This window comes from Haplochromis burtoni, unplaced genomic scaffold (genome assembly GCF_018398535.1).
Source record: "Haplochromis burtoni strain Fernald_Lab_line unplaced genomic scaffold, NCSU_Asbu1 Contig_110, whole genome shotgun sequence".
Classification (NCBI taxonomy): Eukaryota; Metazoa; Chordata; class Actinopteri; order Cichliformes; family Cichlidae; genus Haplochromis; species Haplochromis burtoni.
Window position 1 is genome coordinate 1,739,040 of NW_024582471.1, and position 16,865 is coordinate 1,755,904.

The 16,865-nt window shown below is 40.4% G+C and overlaps 1 protein-coding gene across 4 annotated transcripts in view; it reads right to left on the minus strand.

The window, feature by feature from the left end:
- The window catches only part of zcchc7 (zinc finger, CCHC domain containing 7), a 51,350-nt gene extending 34,485 nt beyond the window's left edge, over positions 1-16,865 (minus strand). For 2 of the 4 annotated variants that reach the window (XM_005928315.3, XM_014335503.2), the window contains exons 1-3: positions 16,715-16,865; positions 11,522-12,071; positions 10,006-10,216 (exon numbers count right to left, since the gene is read on the minus strand). In XM_005928315.3, coding sequence (XP_005928377.2) covers positions 10,006-10,216; positions 11,522-12,025 — 715 coding nt within the window. In that variant the 5' untranslated portion in view covers positions 12,026-12,071; positions 16,715-16,865. Of the gene's footprint in view, positions 1-10,005; positions 10,217-11,521; positions 12,742-16,219; positions 16,277-16,714 lie in introns of those variants that run through there. The other 2 variants (XM_014335502.2, XM_042223413.1) reach the window with 2 other exon arrangements.

Genomic DNA, 16,865 nt, shown 5'->3' on the forward strand with positions numbered 1-16,865 from the left:
TCTTTCCTCTGATTACAAACAATAATACAAATTCTTCATGAAAGCCAAAATCTGTGAATGCTAGAGAAAGATTTCTTTTATCATCCAGCTAGACAAAAAGTAGTGGTATCAGTTATTTTAAAGTGCCTCTAAATCTGCAACATGATGGGAAACTTAACAATCAAAGTTCTTCTACAATCTAGATTTCATACTATTTTTTTTTTTATTTGCTGTTCTTGACAGTTATTATCTTTTAATTGAGTAATCAGAGAAATTCAGAAGCCTGGCTTTGATTAAAGTGTAATTTTGGCAGGATTACTTGTACCAGTTGGCTGAAACAACTAAAGCAGAGAGTAATGTGACTTTTGCATCAGCTCCACTTAAATTTTAACTTAATTTAAGATTGTTTAAATCTTGCTCTGAGAAAAACCTACATTAATGGAGACAAGAATGACTGAATGCTGTGAAATGTGAATACTCAAAGGATAAAAGTCCTTGAGCTGCTGGAAACCCCGAGGACATTCCAGCTGATCCGCAGGGAAAAATGGGGGGGGGGAAAAAGCTACATCAGTATGTCGGCTGCGTTAAAACCCAAAGGCTTTTTGATCCTCAACCAAAACCTTTAAAAGTTTGTAAAGCCCAGCTCAAAGGTGCATCCACACACACTTAGACACACAAAACTAGTATCACATTAAGGGTGTGATGAACTCTGCATGTTGTCTGGAAGCCTGTGCCGAAATATCAATGACTAAACTCCCCAACGAGTCGGTAACTATCTCCTTCGCTCTTGATTTTATCCCCAATAATTAATTTTCTCTCCCAACGCCGACTTCGGCTTTATCGGTCGCTCGCCGCCAGAATCTCAGCATTTCATTTAACCATAATCCCCCGGATAAAGGGGCGGCCTAGGTGTGCAAATGCACAGGCATGCGTGTGCGCAGGAGCACACGCACAGGCAAAGGCTTAAACTTCACAGACACAAACCAGTTACACATGTGTGCAAGGAGAGTTAATCATACAATACTGAGGAAATTTGATAAATCACACATTTAGACACATTAAACCTCTTTACAGGAAGTCTGAATGTAGACTGGGGGACATAGTGTCCACTGCTAGCCGTGAAAACACCAAAATACATCCTGGATAGAAACTGGATTAACTCAGGAAAAGCCTGCAACCTGGCATAGCAACAGCCCCGTAACCAGGGCTTGGTCTTGTTATACGGAAGCATGGCTGGGAATGGGAGTGGAGGAATAAAGAGATGAGATGGATGGAGTGAAGGAGGGTGGAGCTGAAGGGTTAAGGGAAGAAAAGCAGATTGTGATATGGATGTACGCTTGTCCTTAGCATACGCTTGCTGTAGCCATCTGTAGTAGATCATGTTGATATATTATGTTGCCTTTATGAAGTTATGGAAATCTTGGTTGGTCACAACATTTGAGTTAGAGACAGCGACCATTTTTCTGCATTGTTTGCATAAGGAATGCAAGTCCATTTTAGTCTTTCAAAAGAGATGTGACCAAAGAGGCATGACATATCCTGCCAGTTAAATACACAATGTTTCAGTGTGTCTGAGAACATCGGCCACGAACTACAAAAAAAAAAAAAATTTAAAAGGAAGAAAATGACTGGATAATTTCTTAGATTTAGAGAGCTTTTTCCCTTTACATTTATTTTATCCCACACAGAACAAACACTGATTTTTTTTTCTATTTTCTCATGGTATTCCCCCCCCCCCCCTCATGACAACTGCTTAAGCATTTAACGTGTTCCTTAACACCTATATCCTGGTATTTAAGGGCCGATTAACTAGCAGACTCTCAGATACTAATGGGACTCCTAATTAGTGCTTTATTGAAGGCAGGTGTGATGGAAAGGTCAACTAGTTAAGCTTACATATGTTATAAACATGCAGAGGGCACTTCCATCGATATGCAGCAATCCAAGAACGTACAAGTCAATCAATGAGGGAAACAAAGGCCAAAGAAATCTGCAGAAGAGAGAAGGTGAGTAGGAAAGAAACAAAAAAGCAAAGAAGATGAGGGAAGGGTTAGACTGACTGAAATTAGTGAGTGCCAGCTAGGCCAGACCAGGCCCAGCTGGTCTCTGTCTGACGAGTGCCTTAATTAAGAGACATGGGGAGAAGCCTTGGAATGGCCACATACACACTGCCAGGAGCCTCTGGAGAGGAAACTGCTAAACAGGCACACTTGTGTGTCTGTGTGGTACACTGCCAAGAGTCTCTCTCTCACACACACACACACACACACACACCCTCTGGGACCTTGTGAAAAACATTGCCTTGCTATTATTAGGCAACCCTTTGCATACCGAAGCAAGTGTACAAACCCTAAATGAGGTGTATTTGTGTGTTTGGGGTTCTCCCTCTTATCCTGTTGACTGTTAAACTGAACTTATGATTTCAAAACAGACAGCTCCCCTCTTTGCTGGCGCCGGAGCTCTGAGAAGTAGTAGAGGTGAACCAGAAAGTGAGTACCCCCCCCCCAAAAAAAAGGGGGGGGGGGGGGGGCTAAAAATGAAGCGAGAGGAGACGGGGTGATTTTGTGGATCCATGACTGCCTTTACGCCCCCCCTCACCCTTCCATCGCTCAGTCCTCTTCCTCCTGTTCCTCAGCCCAAAAACGTATTAATATTAATACATATCCCTCAAACCCCGTTCCCTCAATTCCACCATCCAAAAAAAGAAAGAAAAAAATCATCACCCTAGGCTACCAGTTAATAAAGCCCTCTCGACAACCCCTCCTAGCCCAAAAACCAAGGAAAGACAATAAAGGGAAAGTTCTCGGGTCAAATAAAAGAATAGAAATTAATACAGTCCCACGGGACCTCCCTCTGTCCCACTGTCACCCCCCACAATAATTTGATTTCTTATTAAGTGATTGCTTAATTATAATGATTATTATTGGTAATTGTAATTGACATTTTTTTCCTCTCTGCTAGTCTCCTCTGTGTCCCTTCCCTCCCAGTCCTTCATTTAAAGGATGAGACAGTTTGTGAAAACGGACACATTTTGTGTAACTACTTGACCAAAAGCTACAGTTACAGGACCAAGCGGACTGCAAGGACAAACAATGCAGGATTAAGGTGTTGAGGCCTAGAAGTTTTATTTAATCAGACTTGAGTGGGTGTCTGTGTGCGTGTGTGTTTCTGTTGTGTATTTGTCAAGGTGTCTTACACTGTAGCTTCAGGGCACTGTGTCTGCTGCAGGTCTCCGTAGGAAGAAAAAAAAGAAAAAAAGATCCTTGCTCTCAGTGGGATATCCTGGTTAAATAAAGGTTCAAGTAGAAGACAGGGATTCCCTATTCAATCCACCCACCACCCCACCCACACAGACACACACATACATACGCATTAAACTACAGTAGGGACCCCCTTGGTCTCCAGTTTATTACCCCTTCCTCCAGGCCACAGTTACCGCAAGCAGCCGGTTGTGTGCTATTGCTAAAAGAAGCCCCTCTCATGCAATGTTACATCTCACGCTCAAAAAGACAAAAATCCCAAACCACGGTTCATCAGCGGCAGCTAAAAAAAAAAAAGCAAAGCGTTGAAAACCATTTCATTTAATGTCACATTCTCTCTCTATTCGGAACTAAAGATGGTGAAACTTCGTTCCAGTGGGCCATGGCACGGTTATTGGGCTCACCTCAGGCGTGGTGAGGCTGACACACACTTTTCTCTTTAGATGCGCACACCTTCACACTCCAACACACACACACACACACACACACACACAACCTGGCATCGCACCTTCACTTTCGCTCTCAAACGTCCTCTCATTTCTACAATACGACATATTAAAAACAAAACAACCACATTTCATAAAAAAAATATCTCAAATCAAACTAAAATGGGTGAAAAAATAAAACAAATTTAAACCATCTCAAATTCGGGAATCAAAATGCCACTCCCTGACCGACAGATGGTGGCTGTGCAAAGGTTTCTGTAAATGTAGCCAAAATGTTTTCTCCTAGATTATATTCAAATGCTGCCCCTCACTCACGCTGAAGAACAAACAGCCACATTAATACAAATGAGCACCTGGACCCGCAACCGCAGATGTCTGTGGGTGTTTTTGAGTCAAAGTTTCCAGGAAAAAAAATAGCAAAATTTTCATAGATTATTTTGACAAAGATTACTTTCAGACAGGATGGCTTGTTCTGTCCAGATGCAGATAAAAGCGGTATAAATAAACTCCAGATATCTGCACACAAAAAAAGACACTCTGCAGTAGAAGCAGCACAGCTGAAATTAAAACGTGTCCGTGATAACTAAAAGCAGGGGCAGTATTTTGACCGTAATTCTGCAATTTGAATAACAGTAGATGCAGAAAATGTTGCAAAATATAAAACATTAAAAAAAAAACTATTATCGCTACAGTTTCAAAATACATTTTAATAAGAAAATAAATGTGATTATGTCACATACATAAACTATAAATCTAACATTTAAATGAATTTCAAAATCAATCCATCATGACATTGCGACAACTCATATTTGGCTCAGACTTAAAGCTTCATATGAACAGTTTCAAGTGCAGCTGACGTGCTGGAAATCTGAAAACGGCTCGTGAGACAAAAATTTGCTTTCGTTTTTCCTAAAAATAATGGCATTTGAACCAGATTCGCAGCTTTGTACAGAGCCACATCAGGTCACGACTTATGTGGGAAGGTTCAACAGCAGAACCATCAGCTACACACAGACGGGGCTGACAGACAGCGCTGGATATCAGTTTGTGCAGACAGAAATCCGGCCGTGTTCGAGCCACTCTGAGATCTTAGCCTGGAGACAAACCGTTCCTGACAGACCGACACCGTGGCCGATGCTTTTCAAGGCCTGTCTCATCCACTTTGGCTTCTACCGCTCTCATCTCTCTCTACCTCTGTCTGATGCTGAGCTCTACTACCTGTCCGTCCACCACGATTTTTTAGATATAGACTCGAGTGGTGCTTCACAATTTCTACTTCCTCTATCCTGTTCTTTGTCACATATGTAAGCAATTATTTTACTCAATTTTCTTTATGAAACCATTTGACAAAAGACGTCCTGAAGCTAAGTTAGAAGAAGGAAGAATTCAGCTGTGCTGATTTTCTAATATTTAAAGTACAATTGAACAGAAGAACACAAACACGAAATCCAACGATGATAAGTTTCTATCTCTGAGTCTGCAGGAACAGCATGAGGATTATCCTGCACTATATTTCACAATAATAAATAACACAAGCTAACAAGTTGCACTGTGTACAGTGCAAAGCATGTCCAAAAATGCTGCAAGGGGCTAAATAATAAAATCTTTAATGAGTCTACACAACATAAATACATCTTAATAAGCAAAAGATGAGCAGTAAATGCTCAATTAATTTTAACAAAATATGGAATACTCAATAAGGAGATTTTTCTTTTTTGCATTACAAAAACCTTCTGTTTCATTTACTCGATTGCAAATGTCATTACATTTCAAAGGCCGCTGGCATCAAAATGATTGTTCAATCAAAAGCTTTTTTTTTTTTTTTTAGATATGAAGGCACCGGTCATTCAACTGAATTTCCACCATTTATTTTGCATGCGCTAATATTAGGCCTACACTGTAGTCTCATCTAATTTGCATATCCTCTGAAAAAAAGAAAAAGAAAAAAGGATAATACAAGTCAAACTATGGCACAGTGATTTCATGGTGTGTGTGTGTGTGCCTGTTCAAACACACTGTGTGGTAGCGTGGGTGTGGCGTTACACCTCGTGTGGCACTGGGCAGCCAAGATAAGAGCTGATCCTATCCATGTCTCCCTTCTGCAGCGCCTGCCCGCCCACCCACACACCCACACGTGCGCGCGCACACACACGCACACCTACTGCACTACCCAACGTGCCATTGTAATCTCATTTTACAATCCCGATGCCCTGTACATAAACGTGCACTCTCACACATAATCGGAGCAAAAAGAAAATACACACAGCTAAATCCGCATTTCACTTTGTGCGTACACTGGCATGCAACTTTAGAGTACACAGATGCTGCAATAAGCAGCAGAAGAAAGCTTTAGGCCTAAAGTAGTGTGGCTCATTCACACATATCTAAAGCTGAAAACATTTGTGCAACTACTTTCCACAAATAAATCTGAGTATGGAACAGCCTCTCAGGACTATAAAAGATGGCACACAGAAAATGATGAAGGAAGAAGAAGAGAGAAGTGAACAGACTTACCTCGCTTTTCTCTGAGTCAGAGTTAACCATTACATACAAACACTCACTTCTCTCTAATTCACCAAGACTTTCAGTGAAACACACACATTGACACACACACATTCATGCTCACTCTGATGTGATCGGCCACCCTGATAGCAAGCCAGAGCTGACTCTAAGCCTCAAACAAAGTTTGGTGTGCACTGACCAAGATCGAGGGGACAAAAAAAAAAAGCGAAGAGGAGAGAGCTGGGGGTGGGAGGAGAGGGGGGTGGGGGGGGAGTGTGACCATAGAGTGAAGTTTAACCACTTACAATTCAAGTTTAGCTTCAGCACACCCCGCCTACACCGCAGATTCATTCACGGGGAAGTAGACGCACACCTCTTCGGGTGGGAAAGGCACTGAGCTGGATTTTGGGAAGACCTGTTTTCGCTCTCTTGTTCCGTCTGGTTGCTGCTGCATAGCTGCCGGACAGGCGGACGGCCCTCGCTCACCCTCCTTCTCTCAACTATCTTTTCTCTCTCTCTCTCTCTTTTTTTTTTGTTTTACCTATTCGTTGTCCTTACAGATCCACCCAGCAGGACCCGCTACTAACAGCTAGGTGACAGATAGCCACTCAGACTGTGTGTGCATGTGTGTTCACGTTCTTGATTAAAAAAATTATTTAAAAAAAAAACTTATCTCAAGGGGTGAGAAAAGATTAGATTGTAAAAGTATGTGAACAAGTGACAACATGAAGGCGGAAGAGGGAGAGAAAGAGGATGAACAGATTAAATTTCTGCAGGCGAGAGGGAGAGACTAAGTGTAGTGAATGTGATTTGATGGTGATGCTGAGATGGGGTCTAGGCGTACAAATACTATTAGTCGCTGCTGTGCAAAATGGTTACACTCACACACACACACACACACACACACACACACACACACACACACACACACACACACACACGCAGAAACCAAAGCTACAGAACTCACAACATGGCATATAAAAAACAGAAATCAATCTTTATATTTGAAGCCCTGGTTTATGGATGTAACGATTAAGATTAAGGTTGCCATAAAAATTCAAACAACCATATCTCAGCGACCTAAAATTGGCCTTTTTCTCTGAATATCTTTTCAAAGTAAAAAAGCTTGTGAAATGAATTGTAAAAGAAGAAAATGATTCAGCATACGATTGTGTTTTTAAACCTACACCATCAGAGAGGTGGAGGCAAGAGGGAATCAAAACTGTGTCCCAAACATACATTCAAGTCAGCTGCAGCGCGTACTTCACACAAAGATGTATCAGCAAGCGACATTATCGGTCCAATACTGGCTCGTCACACATAAATATGTGCCGTCCCATTTAAACCCATCTGAAAACGTGCAGCACATGTAGCAGAGTATGCAACACTTTAGAGATGCGTGTATAAATCTATGCAGATATATTGATTATCATGACTTCTTGCATTCCTTAAAAACCCACTACTAGTCAGGTTACATTTAGTACACACTAAATCATTTGACTTTTTGTCAGTTTTTTCTCAAAGATTTAATAACACTAAATATTTTTTTCATAATTCTTCAAAGAGCTATAAAACCAAATTTTCAGTTGAGATCAACAGACATCTTATTTGATTATTAATTTAATTAACAGGTGACAACCTTTAAAACACAGTTCGTGAATTTTGCTTAATCATAAAACAAACTGCATAAAGCAAACTTCTGTCTTTTAGCTCTAATGGTTACCATCTATTTTTTTTAAAACACCATTTATTTCTAAAAGAAGCTTTTTTGTTTCAAAGAATTACAAAAAAAAGTGAACGATGTATTTCTTAGGGAATGCATCTGCAGAATGGCACATTTGGTGCACTTGGAAATGTTTTACAGTGGCAGGAGTGTGGCTCACTAATGTGTTTTAATAGTTTTCATACAGCACCCCACGATAAGCCCTATCGGTTTTGGGATGAATAGAAAACGGTAATCTGGGATCAGTTCAATTTTAGTTTTTGTGCTTTTCAGAATTTTTTCTTAAGATTTAAGAAAAAAATTTTTATATTTTGGCCCGTTTTTAGTGTAAACGCCCAACATACTCAGGACCAAGTTTGAATTAGTGAGTTGTATTAAATTCAGGCACAGTTCAAGACTACTCAGGCTCATCCCTTAATTTCCTTGCCTTTATTTCCCCTTTTTTTTGAAAAAGTCCCCCCCCCCCCCCCCCGATTCCTCTCACTTTAAGATCCCATCCACACCACACCCATGACCCCCCATGTGCAGACATGAGGTCAAGCTCCAAAGATCACAGAGAGAAACCAGACGAGAGACAGAGAGGGAGAGAAAGACCTAAAATCCTCCTTTCCTCCCAAAACCAGGCCAAACCTCAAGCCTTCCCACCAGCTACAGACCCCCTCCTTTAGCCCAGTTGTGTGTAGAGGAGGCAGTGAGCACTCTTGCAGAAACATCAGCCCAGGGAAATTCAAATGAGGAAGAAACGGTGAGAGGGAGAGTGGGAGAGAGAGAGCACAATAGTGAGAAAATAGGATAAAAGAATGAGATGGGAGAGCGTTAGGTAGGAGGGAGGAGAAGGAGGAGGGAGCCGGAGAGGTTGCTGAGGCTGCAGGTTAAGATAATGTGTAGATCTGAAGAGATTTGCAGGGAACATTTTTATTCATTTTTTGATTACTCCCATCTCTCCCAAACCTCCCCTCCCTCTCCTCCTGCGTTACCGTTTCTCCGTTTGTTTGTTTTTGGCATTAGCGTTATGACTGCTGGTATCCACGTGTATGTACGCATGCATGCTGATTAGAGCCAGAATATGTTATAAACACAAATATTCACACTTTCGCAGACTCACACACATATATCAATACATAATGCACACAAACATATTTAAAGATGCATCAGAGAAGCGAGCAGCTGGGCAGACGGTGCCAGGAATGCTAAAAGCTTACAAGTTCGTAAACATGCAGACATAGATGCTGCTTATGTATGTACAAACACGCATTCACACAGATTGTTCTCAGTGCAGCCTAACGCCTGCTTCTTATCAATGGGCTGTGCAGGTAGACTAAGTGTTCTGAATGAACTGGGCCACACAAGAGGTGCAGCCCAAATACAATGCCGTGAAAATATTTATTTGATGAGCTGAAACATGTAAGTATGGAAGCCCGTTTCCGCCACTAAAAAAATTTAAAAAAAGGATCCGTAACTCAAAATTCCGAGTTATTTTCTCAAAATTTCGAGTTTTTTTCTCAAAATTTCGAGAAATTAACTTGAAATTTCGAGTTAGCGCTGCCAATCAGTAATCTACGTGAATGACGTCATTTCCTTGTTACCTGGAAGCTGAAGCCCTCAGCTACAAATGCTACAGCTAAGCTACCGGTATTACATCCAGTCGTGAATGCACAGATTGCTGAGTGTTTTCAGCCTGGCTTCACAAATGATGAAATCCCTGTGTTATTAGCTGAATCACATGGTGTTACTATCAGCAAACGTACTCGCGAAAGCGCCAATTTGTTGCGATCCGTTTTGAGTGCGCGTTCCTCTGCGCCATATGCTTCCGGGTAACAAGAAAGCGACCTCATTCACATATATTTTTGATTGGCAGAGCTAACTCGAAATTTTGAGAAAAGTAACTCGAAATTTTGAGTTATGGATACTACCTTTTTTGTTTTTATTTAGTGGCGGAAACGGGCTTCCATATGTAAGCATGACAAATATGCAAATAAATAAGAAATCTAGAAAGGGGCAAACACTTTTTCACAGCACTGTAGGTCTAACTATTTCTCAGTACAAACAGGAGTCACGATTAAATAAGGTCACAAAAGACAGACACACAACACACCCGATTCGCTGTGAGACCCTCCTTCCAGGTTGAGTGAGATGGAGTGGTCGCCAAACTGATTCCCTTGACCCAGGATCATCCAGCTTTCCAGGCCATCCGAATCAGATGAATCGGACTCAGATTCGGATTCTGACTCTTCTGAATCAGATTCTGAACTGCTGGACTCCACAGTCACAGGCACACCTGGAGTCCTTTTCCTTTTCTGAGCATCCTACATGGATGAATTATACACGCAATTAGTGTGCATCAGATGTCAAATCCTTTATTTATTTATTTTTTTACCTTGCAGCTTTACTGAACTGATCAAATGACAAAGCAGCGATAAAGGTGATGGTTTGTGAAATTGCTTTGTCCTTTGTTAAACATCATTACTTCACTGCTAGCATTACACCTGCAGCACCTAGTCATTCACAAGCAATGCTACAGCTCAAAATGGAAAACAGCAGTAATTAAGCCTGGTGCCAGTGACCACTGAGAAGTAGCTTGCAAAGGACAGAAAAAAATCAAAAATGAAGATGGAAGCCAGATTTCTGATAATGTCTCACAAATTACAAAATAAAGGGGCTTTAACTTTATGGTGACTTTTGCTATGTCTAAGAAGACGTTCATAAAAGTCTTCAAAGTTAGATGTCCACATGCTGGGCGTAATCTATTTTTACAGCTCATTTGAGCCATTGGACATCCTTTTGTAATAAGCTTCATATTTAAGTGACTGGGAACTGTGGATTTAATCCCCTGACCCCATTCTGTGCAAGACCATATGCAAACATTTATCTGCTGCTAGTATGAGGCCCCAGCTGGCCTAGTTTGTCAAAGTTGCATTAGTGTCAAAACCTGAAGTAAAAAAATTGGTTTTACTCTTCACACGGACATCTGGCAGACTTACCGCTCACACATACTGTCATCAACATTCAGTCAGTTTTGATTATGACTGACAAACTCAGATTTTAAGTTAAGTTAAGGTTTGACTTAATACCCAAGGCAGCAAAAGGCAGCTGATCTTGGATGGCTGGAGGAGTAACCAAATTGGATGGGCAATTAAGTCCAAGACTACAGGGTGCAGCTGCAAACTGACGTGCTGAGCTTCAGCGCTGTTTCAGTGTCCACAGGAATTGTTTCAGAGGTAAAGCATCTGTTCCTTAGCATGTTTAATCTGCTCAGAGGTGCTTCTTAACACATTTTCTTGTTTATGCATGTCAGAGACACGTTTGCAGATTGTTTAACACTACCCTAAGCCAGACGGATTTTTTTTTTAATGAACTGGAAACACCATAAATAATATGTTTCATAAAATGTGTCTTTATTTTTGCATTTACCTTTTTTTTTTTAATTAATTTTTTTAAACGTATCTTAAATATAAATACTTCTGTGTCAACAACTACTCTGCAAACTTTCTAGTTACTCTGCCACTGTGTTGACTGATGTTAAAATGACTTTATCTACAGTTCATCAGCAGGGTAATACTGGCTAACAAAGTAAATGTGACACACGGATAGCAGTTCACTTTTTGCTCTACCTGCTGCGCTGGAGTGGAAGTCTGCATGCCTCGACCCTTTAAAGCACAGATCCCTTCATCACCTTCAGCGCTTTCATCGTCAGAGATTGAGATGACGTCAGGGCCGGAGTCGATCACGATGACCTCCTCGAAAAGTGATGATGGCAACCTCTGACCTTTAGAGTCACTTTTCTTCTTCGGCTTGTCCTTTTTCTCTTTCTTCTTCTTCTGCTTCAGGTGTTGCTGCAGGCTGCCATTAGTAGGTGTCAGAGCCTTGATGCCTGTTTTTTCCTCTAGTCCTCTATCACCATCTGTAACCCTATTTTGCCGGGTGTCCTCTCTTTCATGGTTCTGCTCTTCTTCACCCTCCTGCTCCTCTAGTTCCCCAAGGTTGGATGAGTAGTGGAGCTGGCTATAAAGGTGGAACTCCACCTCGCTGTTGGCCTCTGACCCATCAGAGTCCTCTTCTTCCTCTTGATAGAGATCATCCTCCAATCTCTCCCGGTCCTGGTAGACACTGTACATCTTCACAACCACATGCACACACCTGAGGAGATGGCAACTTCAGTGGCTGAAAAGCACACAAAATCAACATAATACAGCATCACATTGTCTAACTCATTATCAAGCATCAAATTATACATTATTAATACACTGCTGTGTTATAGTTGGACAAAGAAGAACAAACAGACAGTTTACTTTAGCCTACAGTTATTGACCACTAGTTATTATCATTTGGTTTGTAAAGACGAGTCAATCAAATTCTTTTCACATTTCCCAAAGCCCAAAGAAATAAAAGGCTTAATCTACCCACAATTAAAAAAAAAATCAAAGAGTTTTCTATTATGCAAGTCAAAATAAAATCAAAAGAAATTCTTACGCGTGGGAAACTTCACTTTTTTTAACAATTCATTTCTAAACTGCTAACACTGGTTACCATCACCAACATAAACCAGCTTTAAGTAGGCAATCATAACAGCTCACCAACCAGCAGCTCTTTATGCGTTTCCGCAGGTCCTTCCTCCCTGCAGCTGTCAGACTGTACAATCAAAACTGCTCCCAACAAACAGAGGTTTACATCAGCGCTGTAACTTGCACTATTTTATCAACCGAGTCACACTATAACCAGGGTTTGCCTCTTAACTTCATTTAATTTAATTTAATTTAATTTAATAACGGTACACTACTCTGTTTTTGGTAACCATTGTCCTTGATGTAAATATGTAAAAATTGTGTATGTTTCTGTTCTGTGTCTTATGTACTGTTTGTTTGCATATGTGTCTTTCTTGCTGCCGTTACACCCAAATTTCCCCTTGTGGGACAATTAAAGGATTATTCTATTCTATTTATTCTCTTTGCAAAGCATCACTTTGGATTCAGATTCACCTGCTCAGCGGTTTATTCGGGAAAATAAGGCACAAATAGCAAATTGTGTTTTTACTAGTGTCATAATAGTGTACATTTGTTAATTTTAGAAAAAGATGTGCTCCTTTGCTGCAACCAATCTTTCTCCTAACTGAGTGTGTTTTTCAAATGATTCAAAACTGAATACGAAAATTAAACTTATTTAGTTTTCATTTTGCCTGATATCAGCTACAAAATCTTCATCAATACCAATCCAATTCTAATAATGTTTAGAATTTCTTCTTTTTTTTCTGTGCACATGAAATCTTTATCCCATTCAAATATTTAACACTGATCAACCACGTCAGGTCTAATATACAAGACTAATTAGTAGCTCTACTTTATCACCAGAATTGTGCTGTCGTCATTTTCCTCTCTTAAGTTATATGGCGGATATCCACAGCACTGTCGAACTGAAGGAAACACAGGCCAACATCAATTACAGGAAACTTCCATCTTACTCGGAAAACCGTGAGGCCTTGTTAAGAAATCTGAGCGGACACAGCTCAAGAGCACTCAGATTTTTTTTTTTTTCCCATCGGAGCTGTCTTCATTGGCTCAAGCAAACAAGACCCAAGTTTTTTTACCTGCCAGGTGACGACTTTAAATAACACTTAACGTGACACCAAAAAATTGTTGAATTAGCTGGTTACGCACTGTGGTGTTAATTTTTCCAGTGCTTGTCTGCCTTTTTCTAACACACACAGTCACACACACACACACAAAGTGGACAGAGAAGGGGCACCGGCCCATTGCTCTGTCCAGTCCTGCGTGTCTGTGCCATGATGGCAGGAGATGATTGGCTCCCAGGCCGCACACACACTGCATAAAAGCCACGCTACACGGTCACAAGCCGGCCACAAGGGATTAAAGGGACAGAAAATCTTACCGGTTGGTGAGGGGCGACCGTTGTGTTGAAAGTTTCAGCAGCTCACAGGGACTGGGAGCCGACAAATGACTCACTGTGTTTTACAGTAGTGGAATTTAATGTACTATACTTAAAGGCCGGGTACAGTCATGGTCTGACAACACAGGTGATTCCTCCTAATCTTCTCAATTAAAATGCTACCTGAACAACACCTCTGGACTCTGTTAGCTCCATTGCATCTGTTTTGGTGAAGCAACTCAGCTTCACCAAAACCAAAGAGGGGTTTTCCACAGAAAACTTTTTGACATGCCAGGAAAAAAAAGTGAAGAGAAAAACAACAGGCAAGATGCAAAGGTGTCTAAATTCTATTTAGTTACTTCAGTTTCAATCCTAATCATGCTCACAGTCTAAATGTCTGATTTAATATAGATCAGACAGACCTATGAATGATAAGACCTATGAATGATAAGACCTATGAATGCAGCTGAAATGCGTTTTACAAATGCTGCATTAGGACACAATGAATTTAGTAGAGATCAACAAATATCAAGCACTGACGTTTCTATTAGCCAGCTGTGCATATTCACACGTGAGTCCCTATGGGTTTACACCGAAACAGGAAATACAAGGTTTAATTTATCTGTAGTTTTGGTTAAAAAAAAAAAAGTGAACTGGGGACTCTGAAAATGTACTTCATAGCTGTGAGATTTAACTAATCATTAGAACAGAAACACCTACATATTGCTCAATTGTGAATGTGCATGTATCTGAGAAGCTTTAAGTAAAATTCAGGCATGTTAGGTTAACTGGTGATTCTAAATTGTCCAGAGAGGTGAACGTGAGCGTGAATGGTCATTTGTCCCTACAGACATGACAAACAGGTATCCGCCTCTCAGCCAAAGACAGCTGGGATCCACCTGAGCTGGACGAGCAGTTAAGAAAAGTACATTTTATGTTTCAAGAAAAGAAAAAAAAAGAAAAAAACATTGAATCAACTTAACTGATCTTTTCTTATATCATTCAGAGCACAATTCTTCAAACAAAGCACATCATCATCTTAATAATTAGGAGGCCATCTTATACTTACAATACTAAAAGAATGGACAAACTCTATTGAACCAATAATAATCTATTAATATAATCAATTAATGTATTGGTTGGAGGATAATGGCCTATAAGATGCTTGGATTAACTTGATGTAACTAAATGGTGTCTGCATGTAGTTTGCCCAGCTAAGGACTGGTGACTACATTACATATAACACTTTTGCAGTACTACATGCTATCCAAAAACATACTGGCTGATATACTGACATTGGAATAGATCCATCCATCCTCCTATTTTCTTCAGGGTTGCAAGAAGGCTGGAAACTAACTAAGCTGTCATAGGCTGCGAGGCAGGCATGCAAACTCTACACAGAAAAGCCCCAGACTTGATTCAAACCTAGGACTTTCTTGCTGTGAGGCAACAGGTAACACTGCACCACCATACCACCCACTGCAATCTTTAAAAATCAGTATCAGCCAGGTATTGAACAAGCATTATGACAAAAGTGATTTCTTATGTTTCTGTGTGTTTTATGTCTGATATCTTTTTCTTACATAAACTGTCTTCAGCATGATTTTTGAAGGGAGTAATAGATAAAATAAAGACAAATGTCCTTAAGATTCTGCATTTTGTACATAGTCTGTGTTCTACATTATAACCAATACTGTCCATTTTGGCATATGGCACTTCTGGCGCAAAATACCTTGATATCATTCAAGGAAGATATGTCTGACATATTACAGGTCAGCAGTTTGAATACTAGACAATGTTTTGCTAGATATTCACTTTTTAACCAGTGCCATGCAAAAGAGTGATCATCTCCCAAAAGGTGATTTCTAGTGTCTACCAAAAAATGATTGCCCATATTTAACCTGTTGTAAATGACTTATTGGCCTGTAATTTGTGAAACTTATGTGAAACATATCTTTCATGAATGATAATAAGTAATTTTAAGCCAGAACTTCCCTGCTATAATGTAGAAGATGCAATGAGTTTCTGACAAAGCCGCTTTTAGATATCATTTATGTATCCCAGTAAACATCACAGTTTTGTAGAACATCCCAATTCTACAAAAGATATATTTAGTGACCAAAAAGGAGTGGATTGATTGTATTGAGCTGCAATTACACAGTTATAAAAATACTTTCAAAACAGGTCATTTATTTATTTTATATATATATAACCCCTCCAAGAACCCTGCTGAGTAGAGTTTATTTAACAATTTAAGAAAAAAAACAAGTTTAAAACACACACACAAACATCAGAAGTCACCTTTTGCACAAAACTGTGTAATGAGGCCTTTTGATTATACATACATTTTTCTTTAATTTTAGTGAATGTGTTATTATGCTATGGTTGCAATGTGGAGTTTATAACATCCAAGCGGTCATTTGACTTACGTTAGGTTGCCAAAAACAGACTAGAGTGACAGGCTGACATCTCGGACATCCAGCAGCCTGGTTACATTGCAGTGACAAACAGAAACTTCAGTTTTATAACTGTGTACTCTCCAATTGTAGTTAGCCTAATGGTAACCCCGGCTAGCTCAATGCTAACGAGCTAGCTTACTGGGGAACATGCGAACTGTTTATCAGAGTACCGAGGCTTCACTAAACAGTAACACGCCATAAAACACAGGTAGCTCGGAAATTTTCGCTAAGCTTTTTTTGGGCTTTTAAAAGTTATTTTAGCGTATCGGCAGTCCCTGGTTGACATGTCTCAGACCACTCCATCCACGTGTTTCTAAGCAGCAGAGCAACTGCTCGGATGTAAACAATGGAGCGTTTCAGCCTCAAACACACATGAAAGAACATAAATACAAGGAGCTGAGGCAGCCCTACTCAAGGCCACCACTGTGTGTGCTTAATATATAATGTCAGTGTGTATGAGCTCACCTTTGGAAACAAACTGGAAAGGTACTGCTACCGGAGGCTGGAGCTGCTTTTCCTGCGCCTCCAGCACAGGAGACAGACAAACAACTTCCGGGTTTGTCCGAGGAAAATAAGTTGGCCGACCGTAACATTTCACGTCGAATGCGAAGACTGT